The sequence below is a fragment of the Felis catus genome, chromosome D3, assembly GCF_018350175.1.
Source record: "Felis catus isolate Fca126 chromosome D3, F.catus_Fca126_mat1.0, whole genome shotgun sequence".
Classification (NCBI taxonomy): Eukaryota; Metazoa; Chordata; class Mammalia; order Carnivora; family Felidae; genus Felis; species Felis catus.
This window is the reverse complement of record NC_058379.1, coordinates 36,291,501-36,317,562: the sequence shown is the minus strand read 5'-3', so window position 1 is coordinate 36,317,562 and position 26,062 is coordinate 36,291,501. Positions and strand designations below refer to the sequence as shown.

Below are 26,062 nucleotides of genomic sequence, written 5' to 3'. Positions count from 1 at the left end.
AAATGAATGAGATCTGTTTCTTGACCTTGAGGACATTATATTCTCCTAGAAGAGGAAGATGTTACTAAAGTATAATAACACACTATTTGTCGATTTGATTTCCTCAATGTCTTTAGAATCCTTCCTTCCTCTCTCTCATCCCTCTTTTTTGTCATTTGTTACTGTGATTTCTAAACAGAATTACCAATTTCCCTTGACATCAGTTGGGGCCCCACATTCTTTCCTTCAGTCTGTTACTGTACCCATAGATGTGTTCATGTCACCCCTTTACCTAAAATCTTTCCATTTCTGGCATCAGGATGAACTATAATCCTCAATTCTTTGGTATGGCCTGTGTTGTGCTCATCTTTCTGGCTTCATCACCTGTCATTCCAGCTGCATTTTTTCTAGCTGCATGGGATCAGTTGTACTTCCTCTGTTGTGCCCTGCTCTCTTGGCTGTTGACTTTTGCAAAGCTCTTCTCACTCACTGGGCTCCATTTCTCCTCCTTTCCTTCCTGAGAAACTCCTGTGCATACTCTAGCCTGGCCTCTGGTAGTGCTTTCTAGAATGCTGACCCAACCTTCACAGCCTTCACCAGTGTGGTTCCCTTTTTCTGAGTTTGCTGTGTTTTGCTGTTCGTTGCTCTTTACTAGAATCATTGCCTTGCTTGTCTGTTTTTCTAGCCAGACTGTAAATTCAGTTAGGTAAAGGACTCTTCTTTTAACTCCATGCTCCCCCTATACAATACAGTGCCTGCCTCATAAAAGAGTTTTACTAAGTGTTGGTTGAATGGGTGCTTGGATCCATATACATTTGAAGTATTTAATACGAGATGACCTGCAGATTTGAGCAAGAGAGATGATTTGATACGGATCCTAAGCTAAAATGATTACTAGTTAGCACTCGGTTTCTCCTTGCTATGTACTATTTCTCTTGAAGAAACTAAATCTGTTTCTGTATGACTTCAGGATGTGGGATTCAAAAAGAAAGCCCCCGTCCTGAGAATTCATGTATTAGAGTTGTAAGGTTGTTCGTTTGAAGCTGTTTATATTAAAGAATAAATCTGTGGCGTGAAGACAACTAGGAAGTAAAACTCTTCTCGACATGTGTATAAATCCAAAAAGGAGGTTTTCCTAAACTTGAGCGCTCTCAGTATAGCCTTGAATAGCTGCGAGTGATCAATAAGTATATACTTTAAAATTCTTTTGAATGAACCTTCTTTTGAAAGAGGCTTATTCTAGTAGGAAAAGTACTCCAGGATTACCATCGAGGTGTATTCTGACAAGATTCATGCCACAAGCGAGGAAATAAATAAGTAGATAGCCCTTTTTGTTGCTGTTATTAATAAATACAGATAGGAACTCTGCCTTTCTTTAGGGCTTAATTTTTTTTTTTTTTTCAAAACTGGAGATTAGATTTTGTTTGGTTTGGGTTTTGGTTTGGAAAAAGACAAACTGAATTTTATAGAGTTAGTAGATCTAAGGGTAATCCTAGTGGTAGAATGTGATTATTTCTTTGCGAGGAAGGATGGGAGGCTGTATAGAATACAGAGAGGAATGCCTTCCCCCGTTATATTAATTAATAATGCTAGATCGATTTTACTGTGTTTTGTTTTCCTAACTTCTTGGTGCCCTCCATCAGACCAAATTCAGGGGATTAGTAAAAGCCAGGACATGCATAAAACATGTAACATATATATGGAACTTCATATTCTGATTTATAACTTTTTAAGCTATTAACAAAGCTGTTTTGACAGGTAATACGAAAGGTGAGGTTGGTGGAACTCTTCTTCCCCACTCCTGATGTTTCCTTCCCAATGGCAGGAACTGTACCAGTGCAGCACTCTGATGCCTTTTCCCTGCCCAAGCAAGAGCTGCCTGGGAAGGAAGCTGTGAGCATGCAGAGCCCAGCCCCTTCTTTGGGAGCTAAACCCCTGTAGGAGCCCTGTTCTTCCATCCTGTGAGTTTTACAGCAGCACCCAACATACGGGAGGCCTTGTGGTTTTCTAAGGTGGCCTGTGGCTGGGTGAGTGAGTCTGTTTAATTCTGTGCTTCACTATTAGCAAGCCCATTGTTAACTGCACATCAGCCATATTCTGCAATACCAGGTTCATTAGTAATAAAAGTGGTATTTTGACAGCCTGTCCACCTTCCTCCTTGAACTCATCACTCAATTAGTCCAGAATTCGGGTGGGGATGTGTGATGCCAGTCATGAAGCCAGTGTCCTTGTATATATCTTTGGAGTCTCACAACTGCCCTGCAAGTGAGTTGTATCATCTTGTTGCAGATGAGGGAAGGGAAGCTCTGAGAAGGTAAATCACTTTAAAGGTAGCCAGGGCACCCTGGTCAGTCTAACTTCCAAATTCATATCCATTAGGGCATACTGCCAAAGAAAAAAATCATAGCTAAAAGCCTTTAAAAGACTTTGCATAATATAAATCACAGAGTAATATAGATGAGTTTTATTATGTGTAGCCTAGCATTTTCATACTCCTGCATAAAAACACTTTAATATAGCCTGCAAGTCCCTGAATGCACGGGGGTTTCCTTCCCTCCCCTGTTCCACTGGCTGCCTTAACCTCATCCAAAGCTTTCATTTCTTTCTAACCATCTCGGGCTTCCTGCATAGTTTCCTCTGACTAGAATGCTTTCTCTCTCCCACCATCCCCCTTTGCCTGGTTAGCTCCTCCTTTCCCTTCACATCTCAGCTCACTTCTTCAGACTGGCCTCCCACAACCACCATATCTAAAGATGGTGATTTCTGCCAGTCATCTGATCTGTCCCTTACCCACCACTGGCCATCATTCGTGATTCTGTGTTCATTTCCAGTCTCTTCTACTTCCCTCTAACTAAACTGCTGTGGGCATCACCAGCCACTCTTCTGTCACTCACCACTGTGAGCCTAGTGTCTTCACACAGTTGATAGCACCTGGTTGGCACCCAAAATGAGTTCTGGGTAAACAGATGGACAGAGTGCTTGGCATCATGCTTTAGCTGTGACGTCTGTGCCCACTGTTTTTTACTCAATCTTTGCAAATAACATATTCGAGATAGCCTCTTTCCTGATAATTGTAACTCACTGTTATAGAACTGAAATGCTTGGCGTGCCTGGGTGGCTCAGTCAGTTACACATCCGACTTCAGCTCAGTTCATGATCTCATGGTTCATGAGTTCAGGCCCCACGTTGGGCTATCAGCTGTTAGAACCTGCTTCAGATCTTCTGTCTCTTCCTCTGCACCTCCCTGGCTCGTGCTCTCAGTCTCTTTCAAAAATAAATAAAAACATTTAAAAAAAAGAACCGAAATACTGTAGCCTTCTTTTGAAGCTTTAAACTATAGGAAGCATAGAATGGATTTCCAAAGGTGCGTAACTAAAGATGTGCTTAATGTGCTGGGGATGGCGTAAGACAAGGTTGGTGCACTAAGGGAACATGCTTTATGTGGTTTTGAGACTATGGGATAAAGGGAGAAGCTTGTCTTGTAGCACTCAGGTAATATTAAGCATGTATTTGGTTTTTGTATGTCCTTGAAGAACATAATAAAGCTTAGAATAGTCCATCAGACCTGTTCGGTAAGCAATATGCTAATACCTACTTATGTTTTTAATGTCCTTCTTAATAAATTGTTTATTTGTTCGTGTATAAAATGAGGTCAGCAATAGGGTGGTGTGTGAATTAATTTCATTTTCTAGCCAAGCATAAAAACATAGGATAAAGTGTTATGCAAAGTCCAAGTGGTGATCGTTTGGGAGTGAAACAAAGAATTTTTCCATATGCATTTTTTTCTCCTCCTGGTGACTTCATTCAACATAATTAATATCTTGAAGGGGCAAATGTAAGACATCTCTGCACACTTCATTTTGCATCCCTCAATCTCAAAAGTGTTGACCATGGCAGAATTTCAGTTTCCTGGCCGGGTGTTTTCCTGGAACTAGGGCCCATGGGTAATAAACAACTAAACCAAGATCCACATGGAAATGACATGGATAATATGCTATCAGGTGTCTTCGTGTTTCCATATGACAGCTGATATTGTTTCTTTTTGTCCCCCCTCCCCCAATTATACAGGGCATCGATGTACGAGATGCTCCTCTCAAGGAAATAAAGGTGACTAGTTCCCGGCGATTCATAGCTTCATTTAATGTCGTGAATACAACAAAACGGGACGCTGGAAAGTATCGCTGCATGATTCGCACCGAAGGAGGTGTTGGAATATCAAACTACGCAGAATTGGTAGTTAAAGGTATTTAACGTCTTTTTATACCCCTGAATAGTCTATTAAAATAGACATGTCAGATGGTTGTGAGTTCATTATTTGTTTAAAGCTCAAACTTCTCCTTGTCTGTTTCCAAACAGTAGCTTGGTGACGGGTTACATTGATGGATTGCATTTTAAGTACAAATTTTGCACGTGCACAATATTTTTGAAAAATGCATTTTATTTATGTTGGTTTAGTTGCATACAAAGCAGTGACTGTGCTCTTGGCAAGTTCTTCTGCCGACTCTGTATACAGAGATTACAACCTATAAATTTTTTTTTTAAGGAATGAAATTTTTTTTACTGATAGAAAATCACTTAAAATGCAAATATTCACCAGCCAGCGTGTTTATGATAGCAGGGTGGTTAATAAAATGAAGCAATGCCAGTATAAAAATGCTCAGTCATATCGCACAAGCCATATTGATAATACTGAGTTAACATTCATAATGTTGCAGTTACGTTCCATTACTATATTTTGCGTGACTGAAAAATTGAGTCATTATATTCAGGAAAGGGCAGTCTGAGGAGGGGGGAAAGAGGGGAAGTAAGTTTCTTCTGCTGGTCTAATGCTTTTTTCGTGGGCTGGGGAGTTTACGATATTAAAGTTGCTGGGGCTGTTCTTGGTCTCAGACAGAATAATTTGGAGTTCTAGAGGTACTACAAGGCATTTTTAGATAATTTCTGGCTGGCCATTGCTGTTTTGTCCTAGGAGAACAGAATGATGCCCGCTTTTGACATTTTTTCCCCTGCATTTGTTAAATATGAAACATAAAACTGATCTCTTTTGGATGGGTTAGTACTTTTTATCAGCAAATTTCTCTGTGCAAGCGGTTTTAAAGACTATAGGGTTCAAACCCCAGAACTAGCTATGCGGGCATGGGCCAGTGGCTTAGCCTCTCTGTGTTTCTGTTGCCTCATGTATAAAATAGACATCAATAATGTCACCTGCATCATATGGCGATTAGGAAGGTCAAGTGCAAAAAGCATATGAATGGCACTTAGAACAGGTACATAGTGAGAAGCCAGCACCTGTTAGGGCCTTGACGGGGAGGAGGAGGAGGGCAAGGTGATTCTTACCCTCTGCTCCTATATGTCAGTGATGCATGTTTAGAGATGCTTGTCATTACCACCTTTCTGAATTTTAGAACATATAAATGTCTGCCCAGCTATTCTCCCCCCCCCCCACCACACCCATATTGAATGAAAATCTCTGGGGACATAGCCTCTGTTATAAAATCTGTGCATGATTTTGGCATATGCTTCCGTTGTAAAATCACTGCTGCCAATATTAGTCACTCCTGGCTTATGAGAGAAATGTTTATTGGCGAGGCTCCCCCCAGGCAGTATTAATCTGCAGCAACGACTAATGTTCTGCACATCGAAATATCTACTCCACTAATATATTTTGCCATGTCAGATTCTTACGAATTTTGGTTTATGGTGAAACTTTGGCTGATCTGGCTAGTATTTGAGTTTAAGTTTATTTTATTTATTTATTTGTTTGTATGTTTATTTATTTATTTGAATGTCTATTTATTTTGGGGGGAGAGAGAGAGAGAGAGACAGCACGAGTGGGGGAAGGGCAGAGAGAGAGGAAGACCGGACCCAAAGCAGGCTCCAGGCTCTGCTCTGACAACAGAGAGCCCGATGCGGGGCTTGAAATCATAAACCATGAGATCGTGACCTGAGCCAAAGTCAGACATTTAACCAACCAAGTCACCCAGGCGACCCTGAGTTTAGGCTTAATAGCTGTAAGAAAACAAATTCTTCAGAGTAATGCACACCCTACTTTGTAGAAGGCTCTTTGAGAAGCGAGGAGTCACAATGTAGAAATGGACACCATTTACCAACAAATCCAGTAAAGCAGCAGCCTCAGTGTTCCATGGCTGAGCTCTTTATCATCATTATTATTACTTAATGTTCATCTGGGCTTAGCTCTTCGTGACTATGTTCCGTTTTCTTATTGACAGTTGCTGCCGCGCTTCACTATGACCAGCCATGTTCTTGAGGCATCTGCTTTATCAACAGTATAACATAAATCTAGTAACCTCCCTAAAAATTGCCCCTGTGGAAAAGTTCATTTGTTTGGTGGCATAAGTAAATCATAAATTTCTAGTCTTCCAGAGCAAACATGAACACAAAAAATGGATGGGTTCTTATTCATATTGATGCATCACATTTTCCTGTCAGGACGAGGAGCGGTAGCTTGGCTCATTGTGATAAAAATGTCCAGACACCTCTTTCTATCTCTGCACACGGTCAAAGCCAGGGATTATTGGCTTGCAGTTGTGGCTCAAATCTGAAATTGACTTTTCCTCCATTTGTAATTTTTTAAATGTTTATTTTTCTGTTTTGAGAGAGGGAGAGAGAGAGAGAGAGAGAGAGAGAGAGAGAGAGAGAGAGAGAGAGAGAGAGTGCACATGAGTGGGGTAGGGGCAGAGAGAGAAGGAGAGAGAGCATCCTAGGCAGCCTCTGCGCTGTCAGCACAGAGCCCAACACAGGGCTCAGTCCCATGAACCATGAGATCATGACCTGAGCTGAAATCAAGACTAATCAAGAGCTGGACGCTTACCCAATTGAGCCACCTAGTTGCCCCTCCATTTATAATTTTACAGCCATATTTTTCATATATTTTATTTTTTAATGAGATAACATGCTGAATTTTACTAGCATGTTACACTTAATAAAGTATTCACTTGAGATAATTACTTTGAAATAATGCAATGACATTTTTAGGCCACCAGTATATAATTTAACTTTTTTATATGCATGTAATATTTGGAGTAGTGATTTCCTAAAAATGGGAAAAACTAAAGTCCATAGAGTTCGTTTCTTTCTTTCTGTCTTTCTTCCTTCCTTTCTTTCTTTCTTTCTTTTCTTCTCTCTCTCTGTCTCTCTTTCTGTCTCTCTTTCTCTCTCTTAATTTTTTTTGAGTTTGTAACTTTCTTGAGATCATGCGCTGATTTGGCACCAACCCCCCAAATGAAACCCAAGTCATTTTTTATCTTCTTTCCTATCTTATTCATGCCTGCCACTGCTTTTGAAATCTGGAACATGAAAAAGAAATATTTAATAGAGTCTCCATAATTTGTGTGTATGCATCTATATCAATATTATTTAATTATGTGAGAGATATATTAGGGATTCACATGCATATCTATTAGCTGTATGTTTATGTATCTGTATGTGCATAAATTCTTTCATTGCTGGCTTGGTTCGGAATTACAGTTGACCCTTGAAGAATCAAGAGTTAGAGGCACGGATCCCTGCATAGTTGAAAATCTACATATAACTTTTGACTTCCCAGAAACTTAACCAATAGTCTGTTGTTGACTGGAAGCCTTACCCATAACATAAACAGTCAATTAACACACATTTCGTATATGTATTATATCTGTATTCTTACAATAAAGTAACCTAGAGAAAAGAAAATGTTATTAAGAAAATCACAAGGAAGAGAAAATACATTTACAGGACTGGAAAAAATCCGCATATAAGTGGGCTTATGCAGTTCACACTGTGTTCGTCAAGGCTCAACTCTTTTGATCATAATTTTCACTGTCAATTGGTCATGTATTTTAAATTGCTTTTTATCACTTGGTATAGATTGAATTCCTTCCTCCCTCCCTCCCTTTCTCCTTTCCTTCCTTCCTTCCCTTTGGGAAAATGTATTCAAAATTTATACATTGACTTATTCTGGGACTGATTCTTCCAGCAAACCCACAAGTATTTTGGGATGTCTGTTGCAATTGTTTGCAGGTTCTAGTTGAATCTTTCATTTGATTTCACATATTTGGTACTTTTCTTCATGGGGAATTAATAGAGAAAATATTCTCAGGTCAAACAAGCACTAAAGTTTTGTCTATTTTAGGACACTATTAACAATATCCTAAATGAATGGGTGTGCTCAACTAACCTTCGTGGCCTTGCCCCTGAGTTGTAGTTTGAATGGCAGCTCAGCAACCCTTGCTAGCATTTGTAACTTCAAAGTAATTAACTGCTCTTTCAGCCTGGCTACATCACTGCCTTAGGATATGCTATAAAAGGCCCATTTCATGTCTCGGTTCAAGGAATCGCCTAATGATATAAATTGATGTTAAATCACGATGAGTTGAGTAAGAACTGTTTAAAGAAATGAAGAGCTAGCACAAAGTTGTAGTTTATGAACAATAGGAACATAGTTTAGTAAGTTTACATGAATTTTATAGGCCTCCAAATACGATTCATCCTTTAGTGTCTATTTTGACTCGGTGTAATGAGATTTCCCAGGTATTTTAGAAAGCCGATATGACTCATCACACTCCATCCACCAAAGAGAACTGATGTTGCTGTTTATATTAGATTAGTTTAGGCATCTACCAGGTGTCATCTCAAGGGCCAAGGTCAGGTGGTCCTGGCTGCCCTGAGATCCCTTTCAGCAGGAAATATGATCATGGTCAATTGGCTGTGTCTGCTGTTGGAGATGACAGAATTTGCATCATGCAAGCTAGCATAAGCCAGTAGTGGAATATAGCAGACTTTATTTTTTGTGCACTCATGAGCTAAATGAGGAGTTGAAATACACACACTCACACACACACACACATACACACAGGCACAAACCACCTGTGGAAACATTCTTGAAAACAAAATTAGATCTTACATTTCTTCTTGGATAGAGATTCACTAAGATAGAAATACATTATTTTGTACATTACCTCCTTTCTCAGTATCATGTGTGGCACCACTTCTAGTGACATTGGGCACACAGGATGCCTTCATTTGGTGCCTGGCAAGCCACTCAACCAGCACCTCACTAATAAACTCGGAATGCTATTAAAAAAAAATTACCTACTTCTCCCTTTTCAGACAATGATCTAGAAAGAGTCCATCTCTGATTTTAAAGAATGAACGAGATTTTTTTTTTGGCTTTAAAGAGTATTAACTATTGACTGCCTAGAATTTTACCAAATTGAGCACAGCTTGCACTTTGCCTTAGAGCTTTTCTTTCTACTCTCTGCTTGAATCAGACTCATTCCTGAAGGTTCCTTGAACAGCAGCAGTGGCAGGCAGGCTTTATTGCCCAGACTTCTTACTCCTCCTGTAGCTGAATGAGTCCATTGTGGTGGATTTTTGGGAAACAGGTCACCCTGGAAATGCATTTATGCCGAGATAAACTATAATTTCGGCCGTGTTTTCAAACTGATGATATCTTTGGGATATAAATATAGGGAAACTGAATTTAATATTCTAGATAACTGGCACCTTTGATGATTTCAAAGACATTCTCAGTAAGGAAGTTGGCAGTAGAGTGCCTCGTGGAGCTTAAGTACTACCACTGAGAGAGCTTTTTAGCAAGTTACTTTTAGTGGGGAAAAAACCCTTTGGCACCTTTGTAGGTGTATGAGAAAAATGAGTTGTGTCCTAAAACAACCTGGGGGTATACCTCCTTGAGCGATCTTAGGTTTTAAAGATGGTTTACTTCACAAATTTGAACATTATGAAAAGCTGCACCAGTACACTTCTTAAAAATAACCTAAACCAAACTATTCTCATCAGTTCACTCCCGAAGTATTCATGGCTTCTGTACGTTAATACATGATGCACGTTTAGCTACTTAAAGTTTTTTTAAGCTTATTTATTTTGAGTGAGAGAGAGAGCAAGCGGGGGAGGGACAGAGGACAGGGAGAGAGAGAATCCCAAGCAGGTTCCACGCTGTCAGCGCAGAGCTCGACAGGGGGCTCCATCTTACAAAGGGTGAGGTCATGATCTGAGCCGAAACCAAGAGTCACGGGCTCAAGCGACTGAGCCGGCGAGGCGCCGCACACATTTAGCTCTTTTAAAACTGAAGAGCCAAGTGTCTGAAAGATAGCTCTGTGGTTTGCCTTTCAGAACCACCTGTTCCCATCGCTCCTCCCCAGCTCGCCTCCGTGGGGGCAACCTACCTGTGGATCCAACTCAATGCCAACTCCATCAATGGGGACGGGCCCATTGTTGCCCGAGAGGTGGAATACTGCACGGCAAGCGGGAGCTGGAACGACCGGCAGCCAGTGGATTCCACGAGTTACAAAATCGGGCACCTGGACCCGGATACCGAGTATGAGATCAGCGTGCTGCTCACCAGACCCGGGGAGGGCGGCACTGGGTCTCCTGGGCCAGCTCTCCGGACAAGAACAAAGTGTGCCGGTGAGTAAGGGAGACCTGGGACTCCTTGTTACTGCCTTTCTGGCGTTGACCTACAGCACGGTGTTTATCAGGTATTAACCTGCTCCCCAGCTCTGTCAGCATCCTCCGCAGGAACAAATAATTCCCTTCGCCCGGGAACAGTAACCCAACAGGACTTTGGGACCTCAAGGCTTGGTATTTCCAGGCAGCCTTCACCTCCTTTCTTTCCTTTTCCCTATTTTTTTTTATTTACACCTTCCTGTGAGTATCATCTAGTTTGTATAGGAATTCTCCCTAAGGTTGACGTAAACTGTCTGCTTTGATGATGTCTGCTCATAGGTCACATCCTCTCACCCTGGCCCCCTTGTTTTATGTTTACAGTTAATGCGCTTTTAGCCTGGAGGGGCACCGGAATAATAGATTCCATCTTAGTGATAGCTTTAAAGCTGTGTTTTTATTGATGGATATTTAATGGAGGGGCTGCTTGCCAATGACGTGGGGCCCATTTGTAAAATAAGCAAGGGTGATTTGTGGGCTGCGTGCACTCTTCAAGATTAGATTATAAAGTTCTAATTGACTGTTCTAATTGACAAGCCCATTCTGCAGCTTAACTAAAGTGGGGTGGATGGAGGGAGAGATGTAGAGTCTTAGAAAAATCAAAACCTGAAGAAAGCTCCCGTGAGAAGGTGTAGTGCTTTCTGTGTGGCTACTTTCTGCCAGGGAAGGGGAGAGAAATAATACATGGGGATACTCAAGTGTTCTTTCCTCATTTAGATGAAGAATCCCTATATTGAACTGTGGGTTGTGGTGAGGAAATGCAATAAATTTTTATGGAATTAATTGAGTCCTCAGCTAACATTCTTTAAGTAGACACATCAGTATGTTTCGTTTCTTTTTTTAACTTTTGAAGGTACTCAGCACAGTCTGACCCTGGCTGGTAGGAGAAATGATTAAATCTGAACAGGTGTAGATGTTTCAGTGTTTTTTCTTTATACTGTGGAGTGGGTACTGTTTCCACAAGTTCAAAACTTTATGGAAGAATTCTGTATTTGTGTTGTTGTGGTGGTTTTTTAAAATCCCATTAGAAAAGGGAACAGCTACTTCCCCACCCCCCTCCCCGGGGATACATGATGGGCCTGTTCTAGCCAAATGGGTGTCCCCCATCGGGTGCTCAAGTCACCTGCCATGCAGGGTCTCTGGAGTAAACAGCAGTTCTGGACGGGCCCTTCACACAGCCCTGGCTGATGGCTCCAAGGAGAAAGGAGTTTGAAAACCCATTCTCTTCCTCACTTCTCCGAATGATGGCGTCTCCTCTTTTTAGTTGAATAAAACTGCCCTTCTTTTTTTTGTGAAACAATTTCTTGTATTGTCTTATCATCTGTTGCAGGGCAACCAGTGGCCATGTATAACACTGTCTATATCATTTCGCAGTAGAGGCATTGCTCTCAAATCTGTTATTGATTTGATAACTGCCTTGTGAAGTCTCCAGGGCAGATACTGTCACGGGTGGGACAATGGGAGCCCACAAGGACCCGCTCCCCTCCAAGCATGCTCCGTTCGCAGTACGTTTAGTATGATTTCACCTCAGTGTGATTTTAAGGAATCCTATTTTGAGCATGGCAATATATAGTCTCCCTCTCTGTCCAAAATAAAGGGTAGAATTCCATTGTCTAGACCGGAGAGATGATACCATCTGTTCCATTCTCGTCACTGACAACCCCGCCTACGTAATGTTTCCAGTCCTGTTCTTCCTTCCAGATTTTGTCTTTTCTCTTGGTTTTCTGCCTGTTTCAGCTATTGACACAATTGTTCTGTACATTTCCCCTGAATATAGTGCTTGTATTTTTTTTTTTTTACTGCTGCCTGATGTGTACATGTATAACTCTCAAAGAGACGGCGTGCCTTTTAGAACACCTTGTCAGTCCTTTTGAAGAGATTAAAACCAATTTTGAATTGATATGTGCACACCAACACTCTGCCTTAAAAGGCTTTAAACCGCACTTAAGCAAGGAAGCCTGATGATAAAGCACGCTTTTTCATCTTACTGTTTGCAACCTCAGGTTGAACTACTCTGTCAATGTCATGGGCTGGTGTTGAACATGGTTGAAAGACCTGCAGTTGGACAAGTCGGTCTTGGGAAATAGAAGTATGTTAGGTCAGAGAGTCAAAGCTAGAAATGAGAGGGGGAGGCATGATAGGTGGGCGAGGAAAGTGAAGTCCAATTTCTCTTTACTGTATGAAGAAATACAGGTTCACCCTTTCTTGACCTGAGGCTTTTGAGAAAATGGGAAGAAAAGGCTGGTGGCCGTGGCTGATAAGCAGTGGGACGTCGTGGAAGGCAGGACTGAGTTACAAGGCAGGATACAGGTGCTGCAGACTATAGACTGAAAAGTGTGGTACGGTCCCAGACTGTCACTCAGATGGTTTGTGGGCGTTTGGGGCTCCCAAGGAGCGAGTCATGGAGCTTATAAGCGGGGGTGGGGTGGGGAGGCTTTAAGCGTGCCGCCAAGTAGATGGAAAATGTCCGTGGCCGGGCTTGAACATGAACACCGAATGAATCTGATAGGGTGATGTGTGGTAGGAATAGTTGCACATTTCATCCTGTATGGTTTAAATCCCAACAGTACTACTGTAGAATTAGAATAATAAAATTTAGCAGCAGAATATACAAAAAAGAGATTGAGGATTTGGCTTAAATGTGTGGGAATCCATAATATGACCCATACCACTCTATAATGCTATTTCCTCAGCCCTATGCCCCACCAAAAACAAAACAAAACAAAACAAAACAAAACAAAACCTACTATAATTTTAGGCTGCATTAAGAAAGCCAAACACCCATGTTGAAGGAGGTGATAATCTTAACGTACCGGTGCTAGGTTGCCTCACTGTAATTATCACACTTATTTCTGATCCCTGAGTTTTAAGCAAGAGAGCACGAAATGGACTGTACTCCAGGGATAGCACCCAGGTTAGGAAAGTTTCTGGAACCTTGCTCTACCAATGAGGAATGATGGAAAGAATTTAGAAAGGTGGTGGAGAAGAACAGAGGGCCTGTGCAAATTTGAGAAGAACTGAATCATGAATGGTGAGTTTGCAATGGCTGATCCCTTCAAGCAGAACCTGACATTGTAGAAGGTGATTTCTGTATTCAGAAAAGGATTGAACTGGTTGACCCTGCAGATCTCTTCAACATGAAGATTCTGTGATTCTTGCATTGTTCTCTTTCTAATGAGATGGTCCATCATATGTTTTTACCCTGAAAGTCTTTGACTTTCACTTTTATTTTATCTGTGTCCAGATATTCCCTTCTCGTGCTTGTCAAGTCCTGTTCTGCAGACTAGTGGAGGTCTGTGATGACATTTACAAAAATCTAAGCTCAAAGGGGGAAAATACTGCATTTTTAGTGCTAAGTAAATTAAATTTGAAGAGATGACTCTTATTTTGAGATACGGCACCTGGTTTTTGTGTTAAAATATCCTTTTTATGAAATGATAATGCTGGAAGTTACTCAAGCCATAGGTAGTAGTCGAAAATGGAGGCTCTGGGACCAGGCTGCCAGGGTTTGAGTCCTGGCTCTGCCCGGAGCTATACATGTGACTGTGGGAAAACTGCTTACCTTCTGTGGACTTTCACTGCCTTATCCATCAAATGGGGATGATAATAAAAATATATATCTTGGGGGTGCCTGGGTGGCTCAGTCGGTTAAGCGTCCAACTTCAGCTCAGGTCATGATCTCACAGCCTGTAAGTTCGAGCCCCGCATCAGGCTCTGTGCTGACAGCTTCTGATTCTGTGTATCCCTGTCTCTCTGCCCCTCCCCTGCTCACGCTCAGTCTCTCTCTCTCAAAAAATACATAAACATTAAAAAAAATTTTAAATATATATCTTGTAGTATGGCCATGAAGCCTTCACAAGCTAATGTGTCTAAGGTATCTAGAGTAGAAGCTTACATATAGCAAATGGTCAATAAAAGTCAACTGCCATTTAAAATAAAAGTCTTTAAACATTTCCAATCAAAATAATTAGATGTTAACAACCTGATTTTGTTGCCCTGGATGTTTTACAAATAATTACTTACCTGGTAAATTGAAAATCTGAGGACCCGTTTTATATAACAGCTCATAGAATTCTCAGCCTTAGAGCACTGCATTCATGACAAACGTCATTTCTCTCATTTCTTCTATGAGATCTGTTTCTTTTCGACAAGTTTTCGGTTTTCATTTCTGTGCCACACCACTGAGACCTGTCCTGTCGTGTTTTGGTGACACCCATGAAAATGTATTTGACTTCTTGCATTAAAACGGCATGATCAGTATTTATTGTCCTTCTCTGGGCAATGGAATTGATTTTCATGTGCGGCTAGTAGACACAATCTCATTACCTGGTCAGATTTCTTTCAAGAATTGTAGCACGCTTCTAGAGCTCTTGCTCCTTGTGTTTCTCAGAATTATTTTCAAATATATGCACAGGCTCTGTGCGTGTGACCTCGATCAAATCACTTAGCTTCTCTGGTTCTGTCTCCTTATCTTTAAATAAGGGCCATGACACCTGCTCTGACTGTATCCGAGGTGTTTATGAAAATCAGGTTAGATCTTATCTGTAAAGGTATTTTACAAATGATAAATATATTCTGCTTATGCATGTAGGGTATTTTTTAAAAAATGATTACGATAAGGAGCAAGTTTCAAGATTTATACACATACCCACATATCTTCCAATTTTGCTGTTCAGCTATAGTTGGGTAACCTCGGAGAATTGAAATTACTTCAGTATATCCAGTTAAGCAAAATATAATTTAGTTTGTGTTTTCTACTATATCTTGTATTCTTATAATTATGTACAGCTAGATCCCACAAGCCATTAATTGGTAGCTCCTTGAAGAAGAGAAATGGGAGATGCTGTTAGATTAATTTTCACAGTGGACTTTTTATGTTTTATTTTGGGATCTTGATTTTATGTATCCTGGTTATTGTTTAACTGTGGCTGAGTGACTTGCTAATAGCTGGCCCCAGGAGTTAAAGAAGGATGGTGGTAAACTAATGACCTAACAATTAAGATCGGTAAGAGTGGGAAAAAAGCAAAAGCAAAAACAAGCTGAACCGAAATATGTTCTTTAGAATTAACGTAACGAAGCATCTGGAAAAAAGAATGCGCCTTAAAAAAAAATGTATTCATGAAATATTTATTGAACACCCAAATTTACAAGGCTCTGAGGGTAGAGCAACTGGACAAGGTCTACCCTCCGAGCTGATCTCTTTGGGGTATGTGAGGGAGGAAATGTGCAGTCAATAAACAAATATATATACATACATATATACTATCGTAAATGCTGCACAGAAAGACAGAGGAGCTAGAGAATGGAGGGAAGCAGGAGATTTTTTTATTAGAGTATCTTTTATTTTTAATTGTGGTAAAATCACATTCCATAAAATTTGCCATCTTAACCATCTCTAAGTGTACGGTTCAATAATGCTGAGTACATTCAGTTCTCTAGAACTGATTCCTTTTGCAAAACTGGAACTCTGTAACCATACAAATTCCCCAACCCCCCTCGCCAGGCCCCACCAACTACCACTCTACTTCCTACCTCCATGAATGTAACTACTAGGTGCCTCTTGTAAGTGGAATCGTGTAAAATTTGCCCTTTTGTTACTGGCTTATTCCATTGGCGTTATGTCCTTAAGGTTCATTCATATTATAGCAGGTGTGATTGGACCTTTTTAATTAATCTGATAATTATATTGTTTATACTTAGTTTATGTGACTTTTTGTAAACTATTTTGAGACTTTAAGCACCAACTTGGGCTTTTAATGAAATTCGTAATGCTCAGTGTATTAATTTTTTAGTGTTTATTTTTTTTGAGAGAGAGACCAAGCATGAGTGGGGGAAGGACAGAGAGAGAGAGGGAGAGACACACATGAAGCAGGCTCCAGGCTCTGAGCTGTCAGCACAGAGCTCATCGTGGGGCTCGAACCCATGAACCGCAAGATCATGACCTGAGTGCTCAATGTATTAAAAACACTTCATCTTTATGACTCATGGAAGCCTTGCCTACTAAAGCAGGTAGTACTGTTGTGCTTCCAGAGAGTCAAAGTACAAATAAGTACTCTAGAAGTACTGTCGCAGATGGTACAGCCATCCTGTCAGCTGTTGACCTTCTGTTTGTCAAGAATAGAGTGATACAAGAAATTTTAGATTGTTTTTTACAATGTACCATTCTTTTAAACTAGTAAAGGTGGGTACATTTTATGCCTATTTGCATAGAGGTGTATATTTGTTCTATGTATACCTCATTGGAACCTTTACATCATTGTAATAGAAACTTCAGAGCGCCTGGGTGGCTCAGTCTGTTGAGTGTCCCACTTCGGCTCAGGTAATGATCTCACAGTTCGTGAGTTCGAGCCCTGAATTGGGCTCTCTGCTGTCAGCATGGAGCCCACTTGGGATCTTCTGTCTTCCTCTCTCTCTCTCTCTCTCTCTGCCCCTTCCCCGCTTGCTTGCTCTGTCTCTCTCAAAAATAAATAAACATTGGAGCGCCTGGGTGGCTTGGTCGGTTAAGCGTCCGACTTCGGCTCAGGTCATGATCTCACGGTCCATGAGTTCGAGCCCCGCGTCGGGCTCTGTGCTGACAGCTCAGAGCCTGGAGCCTGTTTCAGATTCTGTGCCTCCCTCTCTCTCTGCTCCTCCCCTGTTCATGCTCTGTCTCTCTGTCTCAAAAATAAATTAACGTTAAAAAAAAAATTAAAAAAAAAAACAAAAATAAATAAACATTAAAAAAAAAAAAGAAACTCCAAACATATGTTACATTAAAATTTCTTTTTGGTCTGCTCAGTTACTTCCATAACATGTAATTAAAGCCCTCTTATCTTCAGTGACACGAGACGTGGGCCATGTTTCCCATGTGCTTTTGGGTCCCTACCCCTTCAGATACTCTATGGTCTGGGACAGTTTGAGTTTGTGCCCAACCCATTGTGGAATATTTTCATGTATCTCCTGTTCTTTGTGACAGAAGTTGTTCTGTTGCACGAGAACAAATATATTTGTGTATATTTGTTCTCGTGTGTCCTTGCCATGGGCTTTGATGAACACATGTATACGTGAGCAAGGGCTCAGAGGCCCTGACCATGGAAATGCTCTGTGGAACTACAGGGCTGGAGTTTCATGTGGTTTTTCAACACACACCCTGAGGACGTCTCTTAGTGTACTTTTGTAGTAGTACCTTCTGTCCTACCTGCTCTTGTCTAAATCTCACGAGATTTTGGTTAATATTGGTTTTGAAATGTTAATCCCCAGGTTTGCTAAATGTGACACTGGAGAGAGTGGTTTTATTTTTATTCATTTTTAATTTTTTCAAAGTTTATTTATTTTGAGAGCAGGGGAGGGTCAGAGAGAGAGGGAGAGAGAGAGTATCTCAAGCAGGCTCCATACTGTCAGTGCAGAGCCCGATGCAGGGCTCGAACTCATAAACCATGAGATGACCTGAACCAAAATCAAGAGTCAGACGCTTAACTGAGCCACCAGGCACCCCAAGACTGGTTTTAAATACACCTGAATGAGATTCACATATGGGAAAAGAGGAGTGATAGCTTCTCAGCAAGCGGGCCTTACATGATGCCCAGACTGTGTGATACTTGCATTCCACTGAAGGCCAGCATCTCTGTGTCTTAGTTCTACTTGTGGGAGAAAAAGAATCATTCTGGTTGCAGTGGGGCTGATCTGAAATTATACCCTGCCAAGGGTTGCCTGGGTGGCTCAGTTGGTTAAGCGTTGACACTTGATTTCAGCTCAGGTCCTGATCTCACCTCACGGCTCATGAGTTCGAGCTCCACAATGGGCTAGTGTGGAGCCTGCTTGAGATTTTCTCTCTGCCCCTCCTCTGCTTGTGCTCTCTCTCAATAATAATAATAATACCCCTGCCAAAACCTGATTTGTTTTCTTCCTGTATCAAGGATAGCCTAATTTGTCTTTTCCATACAAAACTGTCACAAATAGGAATTTGGACTTACACGGTTGACCCATGGGCCCTGATGAGCAGGAGGGAGCCTCTCTAAGATCTAACAATGGCTGCTATTCATGGGAAATACAGGCCAGAGACCTCACTGAATGGAACATAATTAATTTTTAATTTAAATTTATTTACTAGGGGAAAAAGTAGTGTTCTAGTTCTACTTCTGAAACAGCTCTGCCAAAGGGCATCATGTTTTTAATGCATTTCCAACACATGAAACCATTAAGAACCTTTTTTAATTATAAACATTAAAAGGGCATACGAAGTAGTTTCCCTATGAGGCTCTAGATGTAAATACATTGCATTAAGTAGCATCCTTGCATTTGGGCAGAGGACAGACTCATCGTGGCAATGCTGCATCTTCTTTTTTTTTTTTTTATTATAATATAATCAGCAGGTGTGTACACGTCTTTATGCCCAGAGGCTGCATAGTAACCTCCACCTCAGATCCTGCTGCCTTTAAAGACTGGGTCAGCACTTTCCCTGTGTGTGAACCCACGGGCATGTGGCATCGCCACCCAGGCACCCCTCTTTCACCTTAAAGTCTGACTGACTCGGGTAGTTCTGATACTAATAGCTAAAAACAGCTCAACAAATTACTTCTCTGTTCTGGACCTAACCTTCCAGGTAATTCTAGTCCCTGGCACCTTCTTCTTCATAGCACTGCCAGGGGAACGAAATGGGCTAATGCATGAAAAACGACTAGCCGAATACTTCGGTCACATGGCACGCCCTGAATTCGAAGTAGGCTTGCTAGCGGATTCTGATCAGTTTATAAAATTCATAAACTTGTCACCACCTGAGGATAGTACTACCATGGCAGAACCCTCCAGTAGGACTGTTAAGCCGAGCAGATTGGGGTTTATTTGGCACACCTACATCAAGTTGCAGTTTGCTGTAAGTAACACAAAACATGCATGTATGTCCTCAAGCTAATGTCAAAAAATGATTACACGTTCACTGGAATCTGGGAGAATGTTGCGTTTGGACTCTTTCAAGTGTCGTCAGGGTAGAAAACCGCATACGGCCCAGAGTCACTGGAGGGTAGCAAAGAAAATAGGGTAACTTTGAACTTCACGTGCGAGACATCGTTATTCTGTGATAGTCGGTGTGTTGCTATTATTAGTCGTGACTTGAGGAATGTTCTGACACTTTAAACCTTTGAAGAGTACTGCCCCCGACCCTGTCACCTCTAAGTTGGCCCAGAACACGCCAAGCTTGACAACCACAGTTTGATTAGAGCAACAAGGCAGCCTGTGGAGTATGAGTGTTTTGGGGGGACGTCTTTCCTTTTGCCCTTGAGCCACAGACCTCAGGTAGTTTGGGGATCCTTATTGAATGAGATCAGAGATGAGGGTTCTGATGCTCTGGATGGAATTCCATAACTCAGGTACACAGGAAAAATCTTCCACTGTGAAAACTTTCTGAGACAGGCTAACCTGTGTTCTATGCCCCTGACCCAAGAGCAGAAAGATCTAGTCTCAGAATGGCTTTTATCTTCAGAACATCCTAGGAAAAGTTCACTCATTCTTAACTTCCCAGGTATACCACGTGTTTGTACCTGAGCCCTCAGATGCAGCATGTCCAAAACCAAGGTCAGGCGTTGGGAAATACAGTAGATGGATTTCATCTTTGACCTCATACTCCTGTGTGCCTCTACCCATCCTTCCCTAGGCATGCCCAGATTCATTCCTCTCTTATCGAACCAGCTGTCAGCATATTTGTCCCCGTTGATGTGGACAGATAACTCATCAGAGTACATTCTATGGCATTTGGCCTCCAATTAGAACTTGCCTGCTCTGTTCTGTAAGGATAAGGCTGTTCGTGTGGTTAAAAGCTAAGTTAATAAGTAAAATACGTGAGAACTAAGACCTGCACAGTCATAACAACAATTATGAAACCTTGATGATATGTCAAGATTTTAGTTTACGAGGGTCAACCATGCTCCTTTGCTTGTTTTTTTATAAATATTTTTTATAAATCTTAAGAATATAAAGAACTGGTAATTACATCACATATTAGAATAAATTGTGAGGGAATAGATAACTTTAAAAATGAATAATGCATATCAACTAGATTAAAACCATAAATACAAGAAATTTTATTAGGAAGTATCGTTATACCTTTTCTTAAAATAAGAATGATAATAGAACTGTTTGATATCAAAATTGCTGATCTTCCAACCATGTTATTACACTTGTAGAAGGAATAATATAAGTAATAGAACTATTCAGATAAAATATTTCTATTGACCAAGTAGCAGCTCTTCTTCTATATAGATCTAGAAAAGTGACTGTAGACACAGATTTCCAGTGGGCATTGAAAACCCTCTCTAGCTTAAATTAGCAATAGAAAAGATACAGATGTTAATATATATTTCTGCTAAATATTATATATTGCTATTTCACTATTCGTGAGACTATATTGCTTTTAAGTTGGATCATGAATCATCAAAAGTAACATTTTATTTGTTAATGTCTGTATCTTTTTGTCTATTTTAATTACTGAAGTAATAAGTGCCATATAAGGCGGCAAACAATACAGAAGTTAATAGATGCTCACATCTTTCTTTCAGTTTCTTTCCTGGGGATAATACATAAGTGTTTTCCTTGCACATCTCTCTTTATGCCCGTATAGGCATATAAATATCAGTATATGTCCCAGATCTGTTCCTTACTGCTCATTCTACCAGAATGAGATCATATTGTACATGGTATTCTGCAATTTTATTTCACATTTGTCAATAGTTACTAAACATCTCTCCAGTTGCTAGAGTCTAGTACTATATATATATATATAATTTAATTCTGAGGAGTAGCTATTTATTTTTCTGGAATATGGGTACTTTAATTACTCAGCTCTCCTCCCTTTTCTTTTTTTATGTGAGCTCTACGCCTACTTGAACTCACGATCACGAGATCAAGAATTGCATGCTGTACCCACTGATCCAGCCAGACACCCCTCAGCTCTCCTTTTTTTGATGGGTAGGGAGGTCATTGTTTTCTATTAAAATGAATATGTCAATAAATATTTGTACATATATTTCCTTATATTAAAATATTTTTATTTCTGTAGGTTACAGTTTTAAGGTAGGACTGGTGGGACAAAGATAGATGCATTGAAGATTTTAGGAGATGTTGTCAGATTACTGTCCAGAAGGTTCTAGCATCAGCAATGTATGACAGTTGATTTCTGAATGTACTTTTGAGCAGTGAATATTAATCTCTTAAATTTTGTTTTTATTAGCTCAGATATGGCACATCACTATTTTAATTTGCATTTCACTTTTTCTCGTGTTTCTAATTGACTTTTTATATTACTTCATTATGAACTTACCTATTTCTATCCTTAGGATACTTTTCCAATTGTTCCCTTTTCATTTAGTAGGAGTGTTTTATATAGTAGGATTGTTAACCATTTGTCCTATGTTTTTTGAATATTTTCCCTCATTCTACTATTTGCCTTTTGACTTTATTCATGGTATATTTTATTAAAGAGAAATGTTTAAATTTATGTAGTTAAATCTATCAGTCTTACCCTCCAGGGCTATCCATATACTTTAATATATGATAAAACTGTCATTAGAATTTAAATCAATCCAAATGGAAGTGAATTTATTATCAGTAGATAGCCAGATATGAAGTAACATTTGCTAATTAAACTCTTATTTTTCCCTGTGGCTACTCACTTTCCAGTCTTGTTTTAGAAGTTATTTTCCCACATTGTCTTTGAATATTTTAAAGAGTTTTTACACTTAGATCTTCAGTCTGTGAAATTCTGGTCAGAAAGTCTTGCGGGGAAGACTACAGGACTGGGGAGTCTTCTGGGAAGGGTTCCTTTGCTCTTTAATTATGTACAAGGAAAAATGATCTTTTCTCACCTTTGCTATGAGATGCTATATGATGTGGTATCCAGGAATGCAGCAGGTATCAATTGACCACCAGGACATCAGCTGAAAGGATACTGAGTAGGAAAGCTGAGTAGACATAATCAAAATACTCTCCATCCCTCATTTTAGTTTGTTTCCTTTATTTATTCATTTATTAATTTGACAAATACTTACTAAGACTCCATGATTTGACAGGTATCCTCTAGGCTTTGGGAGAAGCCCAAAATGATGAGAAAAACAAATGAATACATTGCCCTCATGGATGTAACTTTCTAATTCAGAAAGTCTTCCATTGGTTTTTGGGGGTCCCTGGGTGGCTCAGTCAGTTGAGCGTCCAACTTCAGCTCAGGTCATGATCTCATGGTTCTTGAGTTTGAGACCTTGGTTGGGATCTGTGCTGACAGCTCAGAGCCTGGAGTCTGCTTTGGATTCTGTGTCTCCGTCTCTCTCTGTCCCTTCCCTGCTCATGCTCTGTCTGTCTCTCTCTCTCTCTCTCTCTCTCTCTCTCTCTCTCTCTCTCTCTTTCTCAAAAGTAAATAAACATTTAAAAATAAAAATAAAATCTGCCATTGGTTTTCAATGCATGCACATATTTAAGTGAAGCAAGGCTTGCATAGATTACCCGAACAGTGTAGGGAGGAGGTTCTGACAGTAACCATAAACATTAGGGCAGACTTTACAAATAAATCTTTTTTATCGGGGTGCTTTGTGCTGCAAGTAACATAAAGCCAGTTCATATAAATTAATAAGGAAACTTATGAACTTGTAGTAACAGGAAATCCATAGATAAATCAGTCACACTTTACAGGTTGTTGATTTGATTTCTCAGTAGTATTACCCGGGACATGAGTTCTTTCCAAATCTCCCTTGCATTGGTTTCACCCCAAGGCTGGTCTTCTTCATGGTCATAAGAAGGCCTTTAGAAGCAACTAGGAAAATATGCTTTATTCAAATCTGTCAGAAGGGGAAGAGAAACATTTCCCCAAATTTAGAATATCATTCCTTTCTTTCAATCTATTAGGCCAGTAAGGACTAATAATAATTGCCAGGAGATTTTTGTGAAATAGTTGGCTTAGTGTCCTTATTCTCAAACTTTAATGTAGTTTAGTGATGTTAATGTATATCAGAATCACCTGGAAGCCTTGTTAAAAGGCAGATCTCCAGGTCCCATCCCATAGTTTATGATTCAGTAGGTTTGGGGTCAGGCTCAGCAATGTATGTTTCTAACAGATTCCCAGAGGGTGCTAATGTTGCCGGTTGAGAATTGCTGATTTGGAGGAATGCAGATATACCCTTGTATCACACACCTGTTAAAACTCAGGACACTGACAAAACCTCTCGCTGGTGCGGATGTAGAGCAAGAGAAACTCTCAGTCATTGCCAGTGGGAATGCAGAACAGTACAGCCACTTTGCAAGACAGCTTGGCAACTTCTTACAAAATGAAATACACTCCTGTCGTGCAATCCAGCAATAGGTCTTCTTGGTATTTACTCAGAGGAGTTGAAAACTTATAACCGCCCCCAAACCCTCACCTGGATGTTTACAGTAGCTTTGTTTATAATTGCCAAAACTTGGAGGCTACCAAGATGTTCTTCAGGAAGACACTAAAGAAACTGGCACATCAAGACAATGGAATATTATTCGTTGCTGAAAAGAAATGAGCTATCAAGCCATGAAAAGACATGGAGGAAATGTAAACGCATATTACTAAGTGAAAAGTCCAATTGTAAAGGCTATGTGTGTATACTTCCAAGTATATGACATTCTGGAAAAGGCAAAATTGTGGAGACGGCGAAAAGTTCAGTGGTTGCCAAGGTTTAAAGGGGAGGGATGGATAAATAGGTGGGGCGCAGAGGATTTTTAGGGCAGTGAAAATACTCTGCATGATTCTGTAATGGTGAGTACATGTTATTATACGTTTTCCAAACCCAGAGAATGTACCACACAGAGAGTGAACCCTGATGTATACTATGGACTCTGGCTGATAATGTTGTGTCAACGTAGGATCACCAGTTGTGACAAACATACCACTGTGGTGGGGGAAGGAGATATTGGGGGAAACCGCACATGTGTGGGGAGGCAGGCATATATGGGAAATCTGCTCAGTTTTGGCTATAAACCTAAAACTGGTTTAAAAATAAAAAAGGTATATTCTTGGGTCTGGAGATGGGATGAGCTCTCCCTGAGCCACAGGCCATGGAGAACAAAAGCTGAATGAAATTAGAGATTTGGGGAGCTAGTGGGAAGGATGAAGGAGAATAAATGCTGGATAAGAACCAACAGGGTACTTTATGCAAGTTGATGAATTGAATGCGGTATTTATAGTCAAATTACTATTGAGAAATTCGGCAAGGTTTATTTCTTATCTTGAATAAATATTAAGTACAATCTGTGAATCAGAATTGATATCTGCAGAGAACCTTGCTTTTAATTTAAAAAAACACCTTGATTTTACTAGGGATGCTAGAAAAGTTTACTATAGGGATTAATTGGAAATCCATTCTTTATACTCAGTGTGGATCTAACCTTGAGGTCAGTTATAATGGGAGAAATTTATATTACCTGAATTGTTTAGAAGATGTTGGGATGCAATTTGCCCTGGGCCTCTCATGCTTCTCCATATCTTCCCAGCAGAGGCACCAGTGCCCTTTGTCCTGGGCTGTATTTTCAAGGATGTTTGGACAGGGAACAGCCTTGAAAGACAGAATTAGTGCCTCCCGCTGGAGCAGAGAACACGCTATATTACTGTTCAGTATAATAAAGATAATATCTCTCTCTGGAGCAAAGGGCAGACACGTTTCCTTACACACGTAATAAAAGATTTGGATTCCCTACACCATGGTTCTTCAGATGTAACAAAAACCTATTGCAAGTGTAGCATGACTTGGACCCTGGGACTTTGGGGGCATGGGGAACCCACAGGAGCCAGAAGCTCATGTCACTTCCTGTGCCATTCGTAATAAAGTCCTTTGTCTCTGACCTAGGAATCTCACATCTTCTGTCTATAGAACTGGGACAGGTAACTTGTTAATTTGGAAGTTGGGTAAAATCTCACTCCCTTTGCAGTTCCTGACAGAATGTACCTAAGAAGAAAAAAAGATTGAATTCTTAGTAACTCATTTGACTCCTACATTTTGTTGAGTGGGAAGTTGAAACCTGGATATCTGAAGCAACTTGCACACGTGCACGAGTCTGTTTGCACAAGTGCACATGGATTCTGTTCACAAAAGTGCACAGCGAGCCTGTTTGCACAAGTGAAGCGAGTCTGTTTGCACAGGTACACATCAGTCTATTTGCACAAGTGCACAGTGAGTCTGTTTCACAACTGCAATGAGTCTGTTTACATAAGTGCGCACTGATTCTATTTACAAAAGTACACAGAGAGCCTGTTTGCACAAGTGCAGTGAGTCTCCTTGCACACGTGCAAGTCTTTTTGCACAAGCGCACAGTGGGTCTGTTTGCTCAAGTGCAAAGCAAGTCTATTTAATAAGTGCACAGCAAGTCTATTTACACAAGTGCACAGTGAGCCCGTTTGTGCAAGTGCACAGCAAATCTGTGGCTGCAGAAGCAAGCTTGTGGCTTGAGGTGCACTCTGCCTTTTGCCTCACTACAAAACCCGGCTCCAGAGTCAAGCCTACAGCCCTGGTTCAGAGTTGATTTAAAGATGTGATAGGACATAAAAATCTCTCATTTCAAGATAGAAGCAGATGAAATTGACATAAACTGTGTGGGGTAGTTAGTTGTATATAGCATACAGATAGAAACTGACAGGATTATT

At 40.4% G+C, this 26,062-nt stretch overlaps 1 protein-coding gene across 10 annotated transcripts in view; it reads left to right on the top strand.

Annotated features, from left to right (window-relative positions):
• Positions 1–26,062, top strand: part of PTPRM (protein tyrosine phosphatase receptor type M) — a 798,079-nt gene that overhangs the window by 371,326 nt on the left and 400,691 nt on the right. For 9 of the 10 annotated variants that reach the window (XM_003995022.6, XM_003995023.6, XM_019814995.3 and 6 more), the window contains 2 exons: positions 4,048–4,222; positions 10,111–10,404. In XM_003995022.6, the coding sequence (XP_003995071.1) occupies positions 4,048–4,222; positions 10,111–10,404 (469 nt within the window). Of the gene's footprint in view, positions 1–1,792; positions 2,007–4,047; positions 4,223–10,110; positions 10,405–26,062 lie in introns of those variants that run through there. The other variant, XM_019814996.2, reaches the window with a different exon arrangement.